Here is a 15,124-nt window from a genome sequence, read left to right on the forward strand (position 1 = left end):
GACCTGGGCACGCAGCTGGGCGCCGAGCGGTCGATCTCCCACGTCGCGAACAGGTTCATGGGCACCGGCACCGGGCCGGGACCGGCGGCCGTCACCGCCGCCGCCGCCGGTGTGGCGGCGGTCATCATCATCACGGTGGTCGCCGTGGCGGCCGCGGTCGCCGCCGCCGCCGCTCCCCCTCCGGCCGCCGCCGCCGCCGCCGCCGGGGGTCCCACGGGGGGCCCCGAGCCCAGCGCGCCGCCCGCCGCCGCCATCCCGCCGCCGGTGGCGGCCCCGGAGCCTCCGCCTGGGCGCGCGCCCGCCCGCCCGTTCGATGGGTGGCGCGCGCGCGCGAGCGCGCGCGGCGGCGGCGGAGGAGGCGGGAGACGGAGGCCCGCCGTCCAATGGGAGGGCGGCCCCGCGAGGCTCGCGGCCAATGGGAGGGCGGCGGGAGGGGCGCGGCTTTGCGGCGGGGAGCCGGCCAATGGCGCGCGGGGGAAAGGGGAGGCCGGAGGGTGCGGCCAATCGGGATGGAGGGGGGCGAGGGGCGTGGCTAGAGGAAGCCGGGAGCCAATCGGGGAAGGAGGAGGGCGAGGAGCCCGGGGTGGGAGCGGCCAATGGGAGGCGGCGGGAGGCGGGGGGGCGTGGCGGCGAGTCCTTTAACGCGCGGCCCGGCGGCGGGAGCGCGCGCCGGGGGGCGCGGCCGGGCGCGCGCCCGGCGGGGTTGCCATGGCAACGGGGCCTGCTCGGGGGGCCGCGGCCCGGCGGGGCCTGGCGGGGCGCTGCCCGTGCTCCCGTTACTCGTCCGTGCGTGCCCCGGTACAGCCGCCCCCCACACACCCGGTGTCCCCTCCCGCCATCCCCGGGAACCCCCCCCCCAACCTCCCGAGCCGCCGCCCGGGCGGGGGGCAGCGCCCCGCGGCCCCCACCCCGCAGGGCCGGGCCCCCGCAGAGCGGCGACCACCGGGCTGAGGGGAGCCCCCCGGCTGACCCGGGCCCGCTCCAGCCCGTGCCGGGCCGCTCCGGGCCGTGCCGCCGAGGCGGGGGCCGCCGCAGTCCCCGCCCGGCCGGGAGGGGCCAAACGCCGCCGCAGAGCCGCCGCCGGGCGATGCCGCGCCGGGCACGGGGCCGCCACCGGGGCTCCCCCCCCGCCGCCGCCGCCGTCCCCGCCCTGCCCCGGTTCCCCGGGGAGCCGCCCGAGGTAAGCGCGGCCCCGGCGGGGAGCTCCGGGGCCCCCTTCCGCGGCTGCAGCCCCGCCGGTGCGGGCTGAGCCCCGGGGACCGGGTGAGGGTCTCCCCCCGCCCCCAGCCGCGTCCCCGTTTCCCTCCCCTCGCCGAGCCCCTCCCGCCCCCGCCGCGCCGCGGGTCCCCGAGCGATGCTGCGAGCGGACAGCGAGAGCCGGCCGCGGACCCCCGCTCCCTCGCCCCGGCCGTCGTCCCTCCGTGCCGCTCCCCGCCCCGGCCCGGAGCAGCTCCCCTCCACGTCGCCGCTCTCCTGCTGCAGCCCGTCTGCGCGCTCAGCCGAAGGCTCGGGACATGCAGGATTCGGGGCTTTCGCCTGTCCGGGCACCCCCAGGTAACGGCAGCGCGCGGGGGGCTCGCTCGGCGCAGGGGCTGGGGGGGGGGGGGCGGCAGCCCCGTGGCAGGCCCCGCTGTGGTCCGAAAGCGGGGCAGAGCGGCTGCCGGGTGCGATTCGGGAGATGGGGCAGCATGCTGAGCACAGAGCTGGGGGGCGGGAGGTTTCCAGCTCCCCCAAAGGCTTGAGGAGCCTGCAGGGTTAAACGGAGGAGCCCTTGGGGTGCTCCCCATCTATCGGGACCATCATCTCCCTCATCCCCGCGCCAGCCTCTGGCACCTCTGCCTGGCAGGTTGCATCCCTCAGAGCGCGCAGGTTCTTGGCCAAAAAAGTAGTTCTGGTATGGCGGTGCCCCGCGTGCCCCGCTCCCACGCGCTCGCTCCGCTCAGTGCCACCCGCACGCTGCCGGCGGCCCCTGCCCTGCCCAAGCGTGCTCGGGCAGCGCGGCGAGCAGCCAAGCTTCGTCCTCCATTTCAGCCCGGGGGCTGGCTCCCCTCCAGAGCAGCTGCCGAGCCGTGCCACGCAGGGCCCCCGGTACCCTGCTCCCTCCGGCGCTGGCAGCAGCTTCCCGCAGCTGTGCTCGGCCAGGAGGAGGGAGCCCAACAGCGCCCGTGCCACCCGAGGCTTGTAGGACACTCGTGGGGTCCAGGCTTTGCTCTGCCCCTGTGCCGGGGAGCCGAGCATCGGGCTGAAATTGAGGGCCTCTCACAGAGCCGTGGCCCAGTGCTGCCTCTCCTTGCTCCCTGCTCATCATGCCGGGGAACAGCGGGCACGGGCAGACAGCTGTAGGCAAAGCTCTTGAGGAGTGCGAGGCTGGAGGAAACTGAAGATGTTGGGCAGATTTCTTCCCTCCCACCCTACAGCTTATTTTTAGCCCGGCTGTCCTTTCTCCTAATGCTGAGCATGAAAATGAAGGAGGCTAAAAAGACAGGGGCTCTGGCTCTCAGCCGTTAAGGGCCTGCTCGGGATGGAAGCACAGCCACGGCCGTGCCTGCCTTCCAGGAAAGAGCAGAACCAGGGCCGTGGACTGGGAAAGCCCACGGAAAATAAGGCACGTGCCCTTCACTGCGGCAGAGATTAAGCAGTGCGAGGAGCTCCTGGAAGAGGCAGTAGCACCCCGAATGCTTGAGGGACATCCCCATGGTCTCCCCCCCTGCAGCCCCTGGGGTCTGAGCTGGGGCTTGTGCCCATTCCCCAGCAGCATGTCCTGTGGAGACGTGGCCTGGCACGTTCTGGGGGTTTGAAACAATCCAGGTAGACAGGCTGGGAGAAGAATCGATGACCATCCACCATCCCCACCCCTTCTTCTGGTCATCCACAGCGGGTGGGGAGAGGGGGGGGGACAAGAGGGTGGGGACGGGCAAGCCCGGCAGCTCCCTGATGGTCCTGCCTGTTCCTCCCCGCAGGATGGTTCCCTCCCCGCCCATCAGCAAGCCCCACGTGTGCCTCTCCACGGTGCTCATCATGAGCAGCCTCATCCTCATGGATGCCTACCTGGTGGAGCAGAGCCAGGGCTCCAGGAAGCTGGGCATCTGCGTCATGGTGGCAGTGGGCGACGTGTGCTTCCTGCTGGTGCTGCGCTACGTGGCCATCTGGGTCGGGGCGGAGGTGAAGACAGCCAAGCGGGGCTACGCCATGATCCTCTGGTTCCTCTACGTCTTCGTTCTGGAGATCAAGGTCTACTTTGTCTACCAGAACTACAAAGCCGACCGCAAGAGCCTGGACCTCATGGCCCGCAAAGCGCTGACCTTGCTGCTCTCCATCTGCATCCCGGCCCTCTACGTGCTGCTGGTGGCCACGGAACGCATGGAGTACGTCCGGACGTTCAAGAAGAAGGAAGATCTCCGCAACCGCCTCTTCTGGGTCATCGTGGACATGCTGGACGTGCTGGACATCCAGGCCAACCTGTGGGAGCCCCAGAAGAAGGGCCTGCCGCTCTGGGCAGAGGGCATCATGTTCTTCTACTGCTACATCTTGCTCCTGGTCCTCCCTTGCGTGTCCCTCTGCGAGATCAGCATGCAAGGCATCGGCATCGTGCCGCACCGCATGATGCTGTACCCCATGCTGAGCATGCTCACCGTCAACATCACCACCATCTTCATCCGCGGCAGCAACATGGTCTTCTTCAGGGACGCCCGCGTCTCCAGCATCTTCATGGGCAAGAACATGCTGGCCATCGGCCTGAAGGTCTGCATGTTCGTGCAGTACCAGCGGCACCGGAACCACGCGCCGCCGGGGCCGGGCCCCGCCCCGCAGGGCACCTGCCAGCCCCAGCCCTCCCCGGCGCCGGGCAAGTCCCGGGACCAGCCCGCTTGCCCCGAGGAGCTGGCCCAGGACAACACGTGATGCACCAGCCCGGGCACCGCCACGCTCGGCCATCCCTGCGAAACGCCAGGAGGGCCGCGGCGCCCCTGGACGGCGGGGACTGATCCTGCCTCTCCTCCCCCCCTGGGCAAAAGCGCTCCGGTCCCCGAGGGCAGCCGAGCAGCGCAGGGCCACGGCCCCCTGGCTCGGCCCGGGGCTGCGCGGGGACGCCGCCTGCCCCACCGCGGCCTCTTGGCCCCGCTCCCCGTGCTGCGAGAGCCGGGTGCCCACGCTGGGGGGGGCGAGGACTTCCTCCTCCTTCTTGGACAGCCGCAGGCTCGGCGGGGGCTCGGCCACGGGACCTTTTTCGTATCTCCCTCTTTGCAATAAAAGACCTGAGCCCTCCTCGTGTCTGCGTCCCCTGTCCCTAGCGGGTCCAAGTGTCACGTGGCGGCAGGGGGGAAAAGGGGGAGCTCCCTGGTGGCCACCCAGACCCGGGGAGAGGTCTGGGGCTGCAGCAGGAGTGCTGCCCGCTGGGCGGGTCTCCCAGCAGCTAGGGATGGGGGCACGGGGACCTGGGAAGGCTGCTCCTGCACAGCCTCTCAGCCAGGGCTTCCGGCCTCCTTCCTCAGTTCTCTCCTTGCGCCCTTACCAGGAGAGGTTTGTTCAGCTCCAGGACAGAAACAAAGCACAGAACAGCAAACCGATGCCACAAAGAGGCCGTGCTAGCCTCGAGCTTCGGTGCCACCACGCTGCTGCCAAGGAACCCCCCCCCTCCAAAGGCGTAAGGATGCGGCAGGCTCTGCATTGTGAGGCCAGGAGAGGAGGAAGAGGCCGGGCAGCGCACAAAGCAAGCCGCGCGTGGGCTAAAGGCGGCTGAGGATCTCCTTATCGTCCCTAACCGAGCTGGCACATCCCACTTCTTCCGCCTTCCCCCAGTCTCACCAAAACCCGTCAGCAGAGCAGGATGTGCGGGGAGGCAGATGCTCCAGTACCGCCCTCAGCCAGGCAACGGTGGCGTCGCTCGCCTCGCTTCCTGCCCGCCGCGAGGCCTCTCCCCGGGGCCCCACGCAGCAGCTGCCCGCCTGCGGCAGCGGGGCTGCGCCCTGCCCTGCCGACCTGGGTCTGACAGGGAGCACCGGGCCCGCACCCACGTCACCTCGGTGAGGAGAGGGCCAGCAGGAGGGAGGAGAAACGACAGAGATGGCGGTCGTGGGTAGTGCCGGAGAGAGGCACGTCCTGTCAGCTCAAACTACAGCTTGGATTGCAACAGCACCGACACCGGGAATAGAGGGAAAGTGAAGTATTTATTTTGTGCGGAGCCAGCCCTTGAGAGAACAAGCTGAGAAGGGGGCAGCCCTGCTGGAGATACCGGGCAGCTGTGCCCCACCAGCCAGCTGCGTGCCGGGCCGCGAGGGAGGCCTGCCACGCCACGGCTGCTTTGACAGACACCGACACAGTTCTCTCGCCTCTTCTCAGCGCTGGCCATGCTGCATCTGGATACCACACCCAGGTCGGGCCCCCAGCAGCAAGGTGTTGGCCCTCTGGGCTCACTGCAGCTGAGGATGGGAAAACCGGCAGGGGCTGGAGAACCGTGCTGGGAGGCTGAGGGAAGCTGGCTTACTGAGCCTCAGAGGGAGAGGCCTACAAGCAAGCCCTCCTGCTCGTGCCCAGACCTGTAACGAGGTTTTTAACAAGACAGAGCCGGGCACGTCACTGAGAACAATGATCACAGGCTAACACCAGGCAGCGTTCCTGGAAGAAAAAAAGAAATCCCCTTGAGACCTGGAAGCAGTGGAGCAGGGGCCCAGAGAGGTGGTGGCATCTGTCCTCGGACATCTCCAGCCCCACACGAAGCAAGCCCTGAGCAGCCTGTTCTGAACGCAGCCCTGGCCCTGCTCTGAGCAGGGCCGGGACCGGAGCCCTCCCACCTCAGCTGGTGCCTGTGAGACCCAGAGAAGAGCCAGTGACGCAGGGCACAGCTTGTGCTCTCCTAGCTAGACGAAGAGATGGGCAGGTGCAAGGTCTGGAGCCTAAAAACATCACCGTACAGCGATGGCAGGAAGATGGGGGGCCGTCTCCCAGGCCTGGCCAGGGCGGAGGGAACCCCAGCAGCAGCCCCACCTCTCCAGGCAGCAGCACGCCTGCCCAGCCGTCACAAGTTCTTCTGCGAGGGCAGACGGCGCTTGTCTTTGATGGCGTTCCTCTTCCTTTTCTTGTTCAGGAAGCTCTCCAGCTTTCCACTCCTCTTCAGCTCTGCGTACTTCTCTGCCAGCTCCAATTTCCGCTTCTCAGCTGCAAAGGAGAGAGGAGCGAGGCTTTAACCCAAGCCTGAATCATCTCCGCACACTGGCCCCTTCTCGCCTCTCCCTGCCTGGCTCCAGGCCCGGCTTGTCACTCGGGTGCCAGCACCAGACCCATCCCTCCGCAGCTCCAAGCGAAATTATCGACCACTCACTTCCAGAGCTCGGAGCCCTGTCAGCAGCACGTTCGCACTCTGTACTTACATTTCTTCAGGAAGAAGGGTTTCTTCCCCTGCTTGGCCAATTCCCATTGTCGTCTCTTCAAAGACAGCTCCCTCTCCCTCCGTTTTTGCTGTTTTTTCTGTGCCAGTTCTTGCTGTGTCTGCACAGAAAGGATGGACCGTGTCAGCAAGCGTCTAGAGAACCCTCAGGTCACACACCTCCTCTCTTCGTGCCTCACAGGAGAGGAGCTGCTGCACCGAACTTACCATGCGGTTCAGGAGCTGCTGCAGCTTCTCCTTCTGCTCCACGTCCCGGCATTTTTTCAGCTGCTTCTGAATCATCTGGAGAAGAGAGCAGAAAGCTGCGTCACTGCCTGCCTGCCAGCTCCGCTGCGAAAGGCCTTTGCGGAAGCTGCTCCTGCCAAGCAAGGTTCTCCTGGCCAAGGACAGGCATAAAGCATCACCTCCTTCTCCTGCTTCTTGATGGCGTCCAGGAAGCTGTACGTCTTCATAAATACTTCAGGGTTATACACTCCAGACAGGTCATCAAATCGAGGGTCTCTGTGGATCTGGAAGCGGGAAAGGCAGAGCTGAGAGCCGGGGCCAGGTTTACCGTTAAGGTCCTGCTTTCTCTCTTCCCATGGATCAGACCCTGACGTTTTTATTTTATTTTTTTTATCTAGCAATATTTACAGCCACCACTGAAAACATCTGCAGTTAGCAAAGACTGAGCCCAACAACAAAGGTGGCGGTCCCTCACCAAGTCATCACGTCTGCATCCAGTTTACCTGGCAACAGCAACAAGCCAAATTAAGCTCGGCACCTGCTGCACCCCACCTCTTGTTCTCCCCAAAACGCGCAGTACCTGTACCCACGCTCAGCAGGCTGGTCCAAGCCCCGTCTCCCACTAACAGCCTGTGCCACCTTCGGCAGCCCCAGCACCACCTCCGTGCCCCTCGGCGTCACTAAGGGAGCTGAGCTGAGCTGGGGAGAAGGAGCACCCACCTTCTTTGTGACAGAGACAACTTGTCGCAGAAAAGGCACGGGTTTCTTGGCAGACATCTCCACCGGCCTGAAAGAGGAAAAAAAAAAAACCACATACTTGAAGGGAGCAGAGGGCAGAAAGAGGCTCAGAGTAATGCGCCAGCAGGTCACGCAGACCCTCTGGAGGATATTAATGCACAGTGCCAAAACACCAGGCTTCTCCCATGGCGATACCTTAGAGGTGGCCTGGTCAAGAGCCAGACAAGGCTAGTGCAACCAACCGATCTATAGATGCGTGGCTAAAGTAATCCCCCACAGAACATCTGCGTGTTTCGTGTCTTGTTCCAGAACCTCAGAGCCCACTGTATCAAATGAAAACCTGCCTCTGCACAGGACGCGTCGGTAAACGCACCGTACTCAGTCATCACACGCACGTTCTCGTTCACCACGTGACAACCCTCTTGTGTTCCTAGCCCAACTCACGCGCTACTGAGCGGTACTCAGTGTGAAAGGCAACACCAAAGCTGGGTGTTTCTGCAGTGACGTGGTCGTTACAGAGACAGGTCCGCCCTCCTGTGACCAGGAGCAGTATAACTGATGTGTGTCACACCGTAACTCGGGTACAGGAAAGGCCAGACCCCAGGAACGTGGGCCATACAGCTTATGGCACGTATTCCAAGAGATACTTCGCAGTGGCTCAGGACCCAAGTCCTTCTTGTAGCCCAGGCCTTTGGAGCTTGGTGCTTTAGGGGTGAGAGGAAGGCAGGATAACGCGGGAGAAGGGAGTATTACTCTCCCCATACCACTCAGATGCTGCATCCCATGATTTGTCCGTACATCACCTACGTTACCAGAAACGTGGAAAGACGTGTGAAGCTGAGAGTCCTGGCGTTACAGCCACACTTGGCAATAGTTTCACTGGGGCAAGGAGCACAAACAGCCCTGAGGCAATAAAGCAGATCTCCAACTCATGCTCGAGGCAGCATTTAGCGTATCTTCACATCCGCTCATGTAGCTGCACCCCTGTGCAACGCTCAAACCAGCTTTATAACCCATCGCTGAAAGCAGCCGAGTTGCCGGGGATTTCCCTGAAGCCCTTTTTAAGAAGTTCACTTCCATTATAAAAAACCATGAGAGAAACAGCATCTGGGGTTTACAGTGATGCAGCGCTTAAAGGATTAGGGGAATTAAATAATAAAAACAGAATTATGCAAACCAGGTATTAGAAATAGAGACGCTGTCTGAGGATGCTGCACTACACAAGATCTCCCAGCCTCTCGGGTAGGAGGCAAAGTAGACGCATCATTCTGGTCAACTGCTTCATTCAGAAGGAAAACCGACTCAGCAGAGGTTCAGAAATAGGGGAGGGAGCACCAGTGCAACAGAGGAGACCTGTTCAAATCGCTGGGATATGACCCTGAGGACTGAGAACTGTTAACTACCGCAAGTAAAGGGTAATGGTATGGCAGCTGCTAATGGCAGAGGCCGGCAAAGAGATCTGATAGGCTTTGTTGCACTGACTACATTCCACAGTCGCCACATCAATAGCGTCTCCAGAGAATACAAACAGGAGGCGTAAAGACTACGGAGAAGGAGAACGGGATAGTACTGGGCGGAGGGGAGGGAGGGAGGAACATCAACGCAGATGAGAGAAGAGCAGAAGGATGAATGAAATCCCAGAAAAACTGGCCAACTCTGCAGCTCCGGGAGCCGGGCAGGAGACCCCGATAAGCTGGAAGGGGATCAGAAAGCAGCAGGGGGACAGAGGTAGAACACTCTCCCTTAAAAGAGAAGCAAGCCGTGCTTCTGGGTTAAAAGCATCTCGGTACAGAGGGCGTACAGGAATTGAGTGCTGATTTAACTGTCAAGTAACAGGTGACAGCTGGGGAGCAGGACAGAATATCGAGAGCCCCAACGCTATCAGCCCGTTCCCAAACAAAGCGCTGGGGTGAAGGACGCCGCTGTACAGCACGTTAAAGGAGATCTACAGCAGCCCCAAGGCAACAGCGACCCGTGAGGAGTTCCCAGCACAGCTTCTGGAGAGCAGAGGGCACACAGGAACTTCATTCTGAACGCACGAGGACACCTTTACCCCTTTTTGCTTCGTTGCTGCTTCACTGCGGGTTTGGCAGTTTTCTTCGCACTGGCCACCTGCTTGCTCACTCTTGTTCCCGTACCACTCTGCAGCTGCAGTCGTTCCTCAAAAGACATAAAACACGGATCTGGAAGAGAGAGCAGAACACACCTGAAACAAACAGCTTCTTGAGGCACTTCTTGAGTTCCACCAAGAGGGACAGCTCAGTTGGCTACAACTGGCACGAGCCCAGTGGTGCCGCCCCTCTCCTGCTGCATGCACCCCTCAGCTCACATCTTATATTTTACAAATTATTCCTTCTCGCCTCTGACCGCCGAATAGAAGACCACCACAACAGAAGAAACATCAAAACCACTTCTACGCCAAGTGCCGATGAATGCACAAGATATTCTCCCGGAGTCTTCTGTTGCTACGCTTCTTTAAGATCACTGTCACTGAAGGAGACTAAACAGTTCTTACAAGATATAAAACATTAGCAGCCCGAATGACGAGTACTACACCAACAGCGTACTGTTCTCCTCCTCCTAACTGCAACCAAACCAATTCTTTCTGGGTTCACACCTGGGAGGTGTCTGCCTGCTCAGCACCTCTTCACAGTGCCAGGCACGCAGTCCTGGCGGCGAGGCACAGCTGGGGTACCAAGCGGCTGGCACAAAACACCCAAACATGGCCTCCCCAAAACAGCCGTACCCTGCCCCAAGTACTGCCCTAAGAAATGCTTTCTTTTCGCTTGTACACTCGAGTTTTCAGAGCAAGGGAGAAAGGAAACGTTAACACAGCGCTGTTTGATCACCCTGCTCCCCCAAAACACCCTTCCCGCTGATCCTGCTGCCGGCTGATCTCCTCCCTGGCTCAGGCTCCCTTGCCCCCCATCACCGTTGCCCTTTGTCAGCCTCGTGCTGCCACTCAGTGCCTGCACGGCCACAACGCGACACCTTCCGAGCAGAGACCTGCGCTCACCGCTCAGGTACAAACCGAGTGCCAAGCAGCTCGGCAATTCATAGCCATCATCTTAGTGGAGTTCGTAGCCTTCAGTGCAGAAATCTTTAAACTGCACTACAGGAAGAATCTGTATTCGTTACACAAGTTACTGGGGCGTAGAGCAGTTAATCTCTATATAGGAGGATACGTGGGTGTCCCTGGATGAATGAAAGTTTCTGTGCAAGGTCAGTGAGAAGGGCAGAGAAAACATTAAAAGAAAGGAAGAATGATGTGGAAATGACTCTAATGTTTTGTAAAGACAAAGGCACTGTCACTTGCAGTGCAGAATTCCAGTTGGCCACATTTCCAAAACAGTACCGTGAAAGTAAGCAAAGGCTCACATGCTGGCAACAAAACCAAGAAGCAACACATTAAAACCTGACGGGGAAAGCACCTTCCGCACAGCAGTGTCAGCACAGGACACGTGTCCTACCGTGTGTCTGTAGGAGGCTGGCAAGAACTAGCCACTCACACTGTTACAAACATCATCTGAGAGCAGCAGAAGAAAAAATGACAAATCACCAGCCGTTGTAGGGCAGAAGCCAGAGGTCCCAGGGGGCAAACAGAGCTGGGCAGCAGCTGGGGAAGTGCAGTGCCCTGCTCCAGAAGGGCTGCTCCCATCCCTGGGGGAAACTCGCCGTCCTGAGGGGCTCTCCATCGCGGGCCCGGCCTGCTTCCCTCATCCCCCGCACCCTCTCCCGATCCTTTAACCTCCTGGCTGCTTTTTGTCCCTTTTCCCCTCAGAACACCTCAGCGGGAGGGGACCTCCAGAGACCCACCCCCCCCCTCTGCCAGACCTCCGGCCCCACCGACGCCCACGGCGGGCCACCGAGGTGTCACCAACCCCCTCGGGAGCACCCGTTTCCCTTACCCCTACCTCAGGCATTCGCCCCGGTGCCCGGGCCCAGCAGCTTCGGGCCGCTCCGGGGCAGGAACCGACCGAGGGGCCAGCGGGTTACGGCCCGGCCCCTCAGGGCCCCCTCAGGGCCCCCTCAGAGCCCCCTCAGGCACGGCGGGAGCGGCCGCAGGGCCTCACCTTCCGACGCCGAGCCCGCTGCCGCCTCCTCCTCCTCCTCCTCCTCCTCCTCCTCCTCCTCCTCTTCCTCCTCTTCCTCTTCTTCTTCTTCCTCCACCTCCTCCACCTCCTCCTCCTCCTCCTCGCCCCGTGCCCCCCTGCCCCCCCTCATGGCCGCCCCCTCCCCTCAGCCACGCGCCCAGCGGCGGTCGGGAGGCGCGCATGCGCAGTCAGTCAGTCACTCAGTCACTCACTCACTCGGTGGGAGGGGCCTTTATTGAGGAGCGAGCTGCGCGCGGCGCGCATGCGCGCTGCCCGGCGCGGCGGCCTCCAGCGCGTCGCCTAGGAGACGGGCCAGCGCCAGGGCGGCGTCGGGCGGCGCGGGGCAGGCCGCGGGGCAGGCCGCGGGGCAGGGCCCGGGGCAGGGCCCGGGGCAGGCCGCGGTCCCGGGGCAGGGCGGGGCGGCGGCGGAGGGCGGCGAGAGGCTGTCGGCCAAGGCGCGGAGCTGTGCGGCCAGCCGGCCGAGCGCCGGGCCCGGCGGGGAGGCGGCGGCGGCGGCGGGAGGCGGTGCCGGGCTGCGGGGCGGCGCGGCGCGGCGCCGTGCCCGCAGGTAGGCCGCCTCCTCCTCCCTGCGGCGGACGCGGCGGTGAGGGGCGGCCCCCGGGGCTCCGCGCCCCACCCTTAACCCCCCCCCCGTCCCCCCGCCGAGCCTCCCGAGGCCCGGCCCAGCGCTCACCTGAGGCTGCGGCTGGAGCAGGCGATGAGGCCGCGGCCCCTTCGCGCCCAGACGCGGAGCCAGGCCCAGGTGCGGTCCCTGCGGAGCACGCGCAGCACCGCGGGGCTCGCGGCCGGCCCCGGCCCCAACGCTGCGGGCAAGGGGAGGCGTTAGGGGGGCGGGGATGCTCGGAGAAACGGGGCTCAAGGGGGATCGTCCCCCCTCTGTGTGCGTCCCCTCACTGTGCCAGGGCAGAGCGCTGGTGGCCCCCAGCTCAGCAGCCACCTGTGTGCTTGCAAACCCACGTGGGCGTGTAACTAACCCTCTGCTTCCTCCTTCTTACAGTGAGCAGGACTAAACTTGCTTTGTCCCAACCATCCTGGTCTTGGGTGTAGTCAGACCAGGGTAGAGGAGGACACGGACAGTTCCAGGCCTGACACTCACCCACAGCCCTGTGCTGGGCAGCTGCGAGGTCAGTGTCCTCGGGGTGCAGGAGGCTGTACCACGACTGACCGATCAGCTCCTCCCTGTGGTAGCCGAGGTGGTAGATGACACTGGGGAGGACAAGAGGAGTGGGGTCCAGCCTGTGTCCTGCACCCGGGCTTAGCGAAGTGAAGCCATCCTGGCTGTCCTGGACAGCCGGCTGGGGCTGCGGTGTGAGCGGGCACCCCTCACCTCTCCGTGACATCGGTAAACGTCATGTCCAGAGCATGAGTGCTGTGGAACAGGTCGTCCTGAGAGCCAGCATCGCCCTCTGCAGCCAGCCGTGGGACCGGAGTGCAGAGGGCCAGGAAGGCTGCAGTGGGGGAGGCCGGCCAGCGTGGGGCCAGGAAGCGCCCGCGCACCGCCACGGCCCGGTTACCCCCGTGCTGCAGGCGGAAGGCCTTGGATGTGCACATCTCGCTGACAAACGTGACTTCTGCAGAGAAGCAAACCTGCCGGGGTGGGTCAGGGGCTCCCCTGGCAGCCCCGCTCCCCTTCCAGGCGGCCACAAAGAGCCCAGCACCTGTGAGACCCCCACCCCAGCAGCCTCCCGTTCTCCCAGCCTTACCCCTGCCTGGCTGCTCCTGCGCCAGGAGGAGCTTCTTGCACACGTCCTCCCGCGCTTGCCCATCCAAGATGTCGAAGACTGTGTCCCCCTGGGCGAGAAGCTCCACCTGGTCGGGGAGCTGTCGTCACGGAGCGTGCCTGCCCCGCGGGGCCGGGTGCTGGCACACCGCGAGCTCGCGGCCTGCTGAAGCCACCGGAGAGCCTCGCGGGGACAGCGACTGCAACCCCGCAGCGGCCAGGCCTTACCATGGAGAGGCCCAGGACCTGGGAGACGTTCTCGGAGACGTAGACCAGCTTGCCGCCGGCTGAGAGCACCAGCAGAAACCCCGGCAGCAGGGAGAGCAGCTCCGCACCCAGCACCGGTCCCGCCGGGGGAGCCGAGTCTGCAGGGGGAGCACAGCATGAGGCTCCTCCAGGAGCAGCGCCCCGTGCAGAGCCGTGCTGGCGAGGCACCGGGCAGGTACGGCGGTGCCCGCGGGTACCTGGAGGGAAGAGGTGAGCGCCCCGGAGCCGGAGGCACACCAGGGCCATGGTGTGGAGGTAGGAGAGGCGCTCCTTCTCCCGCGCCGAGATGGGCAGCAGGGAGCGCAGCGCCTGCAGCTCCGCGTTGATCTGGTCCCGGCGAGCCTTCGAGGCGCTCTTGGTCGACCTGCAAAGCCAGCTCTTTGGGGAGCCCTGTCCTGGGGAGGGGGGGGACGGCGTCCCCTGCTCCGGCACAACGGCAGGCTGCGGGAATTGCACGCTGCCCGGCCTGCAGCCCCGCGGGCGAGGGGCGGCTCACCTGAACGGCTTGGAGACGCCGGGCGCCGACCTGGCCCTCCCGGGCAGGCAGCTCGCCTCTGCCTGCAGCGGCCTGTGGCAGTGGCTGCAGAAGATGGTCATGGTGCCGGCACGGCGCGCCCGGAGCTGGCGGAGCGCCTCTCGCCTCCTCCGCCTGCGGCTGCCTCTGAACCCGCTGACCCCCGCTGCTCCCGGCCTCCTTTTGTAGCCTCCCGGGGCGCAGGGGCCAAGGCGGCGGGCGGAGGAGAGGTACCTCTCCTGACGCAACTGCCAACAGCTCGCGGCTATTTTTAGAAGGCAGGCTGCTAAAAATAGCCCCGGCGGCCCGGCTGCAATCTGAGAGGGGAAGCAATAAAAGGAAGCTGGGGTCTGTAAAGCGAGCCTGGCAGCTCAGGAGGGGGCGATGACGAAGGCAGCAGGGATCCCACCGCGGGGTGTGTGTCCACCAGCTACCGGCCGATCATCAACAGCCCAGCACAACGTCCGTGGTGGGCTGGGGACCTGAGCTGCGTGGGGCCACGGTGTCCCTCAGCCCTTGGAAGGGAGCAGGGTGCCCACAACCCCCTCCCCAGCAAGGCCACCGCCTTCTCCCCACCAAAGGTTTGCTCTCCTAGAGGGAGCTGGCATGGGGTACCGGGTGTCTCCACCAGTGCCCCAGAGCTTGTGATTGTCCCTGCAGAAGCCCCATCCCACAGCCAGGAGCACCTCGGGGTGCAGCCACGCTGCCCGACACCGAGTTGGGGGGTCCGTGGGTGTCCCCTGCCGCCTGGCACGGCGCAGGGAGAGGGAGCTTGGTGCTTCAGTGCTGGGGGAGGAGGGCTGCGGCACAAAGCTCCGGCACCTCGTGGCTTTGGAGAGGCTGCTGGGTGAGCGGGGGGAGCTGGAGCTGCCTGCCAGCCTGGGGGAGATGCCCAGCCAGCCCCCGCGGCTAACCTGGTGCCAGGGACTGCTCTCCCTGAGCCAGACACGCTGCCAGCACAGCCCGGCTCCCTTCAGGCCCCAGCCTCACCCTTGCTGCTCGTCGCCCACCACAGCCTACAGCGGGGCAGTGCCAGAAGGCAAGGAACCAGCTCCTGAGGCACCCGTGGAGCCTCCAGCCCTCTTACCCCGGGCGTCGCACAGCTCCCACCCCACCCCACCCCACCCCACCCCACCCCACCCCACGCCCGCTGCAGTGGAGGC

General features: G+C 64.2%; 4 protein-coding genes across 7 annotated transcripts in view; 1 reads left to right on the plus strand and 3 right to left on the minus strand.

Moving 5' to 3' along the window:
* Positions 1 to 269, minus strand: part of LOC308191800 (phosphofurin acidic cluster sorting protein 2-like) — a 50,923-nt gene extending 50,654 nt beyond the window's left edge. The window contains exon 1 of the mRNA XM_080584647.1: positions 4 to 269. Coding sequence (XP_080440773.1) covers positions 4 to 254 — 251 coding nt within the window. The 5' untranslated portion in view covers positions 255 to 269. The remainder of the gene's footprint in view (positions 1 to 3) is intronic.
* Positions 270 to 648: 379 nt separating this feature from the next.
* Positions 649 to 4,262, plus strand: LOC308191805 (transmembrane protein 121-like). Its single transcript, XM_080584663.1, has 2 exons — positions 649 to 1,554; positions 2,961 to 4,262. The coding sequence occupies exons 1-2, from the start codon at positions 1,355 to 1,357 to the stop codon at positions 3,898 to 3,900; spliced, it is 1,140 nt and encodes a 379-aa protein (XP_080440789.1). The 5' UTR covers positions 649 to 1,354; the 3' UTR covers positions 3,901 to 4,262.
* Positions 4,263 to 5,146: 884 nt separating this feature from the next.
* On the minus strand, positions 5,147 to 11,603 carry RRP36 (ribosomal RNA processing 36). Of its 2 annotated transcripts, XM_080584666.1 has the most exons (8): positions 11,419 to 11,603; positions 9,399 to 9,528; positions 7,328 to 7,394; positions 6,787 to 6,891; positions 6,590 to 6,664; positions 6,366 to 6,483; positions 5,983 to 6,153; positions 5,147 to 5,613 (listed from the first exon to the last, which is right to left on the minus strand). In XM_080584666.1, exons 1-7 carry the CDS (start codon positions 11,567 to 11,569, stop codon positions 6,014 to 6,016), a joined length of 786 nt encoding a protein of 261 aa, XP_080440792.1. In that variant the 5' UTR covers positions 11,570 to 11,603; the 3' UTR covers positions 5,147 to 5,613; positions 5,983 to 6,013. The 2 variants fall into 2 exon arrangements, with proteins under 2 accessions (XP_080440792.1, XP_080440791.1); XM_080584665.1 differs by having other exon boundaries at positions 5,147 to 6,153.
* Positions 11,550 to 15,062, minus strand: NPAS4 (neuronal PAS domain protein 4). 3 transcript variants are annotated; one of them, XM_080584654.1, is made up of 7 exons: positions 13,944 to 15,062; positions 13,645 to 13,811; positions 13,409 to 13,545; positions 12,788 to 13,269; positions 12,557 to 12,666; positions 12,134 to 12,263; positions 11,550 to 12,026 (listed from the first exon to the last, which is right to left on the minus strand). In XM_080584654.1, exons 1-7 carry the CDS (start codon positions 14,042 to 14,044, stop codon positions 11,672 to 11,674), a joined length of 1,482 nt encoding a protein of 493 aa, XP_080440780.1. In that variant the 5' UTR covers positions 14,045 to 15,062; the 3' UTR covers positions 11,550 to 11,671. The 3 variants fall into 3 exon arrangements, with proteins under 3 accessions (XP_080440780.1, XP_080440781.1, XP_080440779.1); XM_080584655.1 differs by having other exon boundaries at positions 12,788 to 13,031; positions 13,164 to 13,269; positions 13,409 to 13,811; XM_080584653.1 differs by having other exon boundaries at positions 13,409 to 13,811.
* Between the last annotated feature and the right edge of the window lie 62 nt (positions 15,063 to 15,124).

This window comes from Anser brachyrhynchus (genome assembly GCF_964034855.1).
Source record: "Anser brachyrhynchus genome assembly, chromosome: 3".
NCBI classification, from domain to species: domain Eukaryota; kingdom Metazoa; phylum Chordata; class Aves; order Anseriformes; family Anatidae; genus Anser; species Anser brachyrhynchus.

Bases quoted from the DNA above. Each gene is read 5' to 3' on its own strand.
- RRP36 (XM_080584666.1), bottom strand. From the start codon at position 11,569: ATGAGGGGGGGCAGGGGGGCACGGGGCGAGGAGGAGGAGGAGGAGGTG. The intron at 7,395-9,398 runs GTAAAGGTGTCC...TTCCTCTTTCAG, and splicing joins CAGCAACGAAGCAAAAAGGG to GCCGGTGGAGATGTCTGCCA. The intron at 6,484-6,589 runs GTAAGTTCGGTG...CTTTCTGTGCAG, and splicing joins AGCAGCTCCTGAACCGCATG to ACACAGCAAGAACTGGCACA.
- NPAS4 (XM_080584653.1), bottom strand. From the start codon at position 14,044: ATGACCATCTTCTGCAGCCACTGCCACAGGCCGCTGCAGGCAGAGGCG. The intron at 13,270-13,408 runs GTAAGGCCTGGC...CTCCCCGACCAG, and splicing joins AGGTCCTGGGCCTCTCCATG to GTGGAGCTTCTCGCCCAGGG. The intron at 12,027-12,133 runs GTGAGCGCTGGG...CGTCCGCCGCAG, and splicing joins TGCTCCAGCCGCAGCCTCAG to GGAGGAGGAGGCGGCCTACC.
- LOC308191805 (XM_080584663.1), top strand. From the start codon at position 1,355: ATGCTGCGAGCGGACAGCGAGAGCCGGCCGCGGACCCCCGCTCCCTCG. The intron at 1,555-2,960 runs GTAACGGCAGCG...TCCTCCCCGCAG, and splicing joins GCCTGTCCGGGCACCCCCAG to GATGGTTCCCTCCCCGCCCA.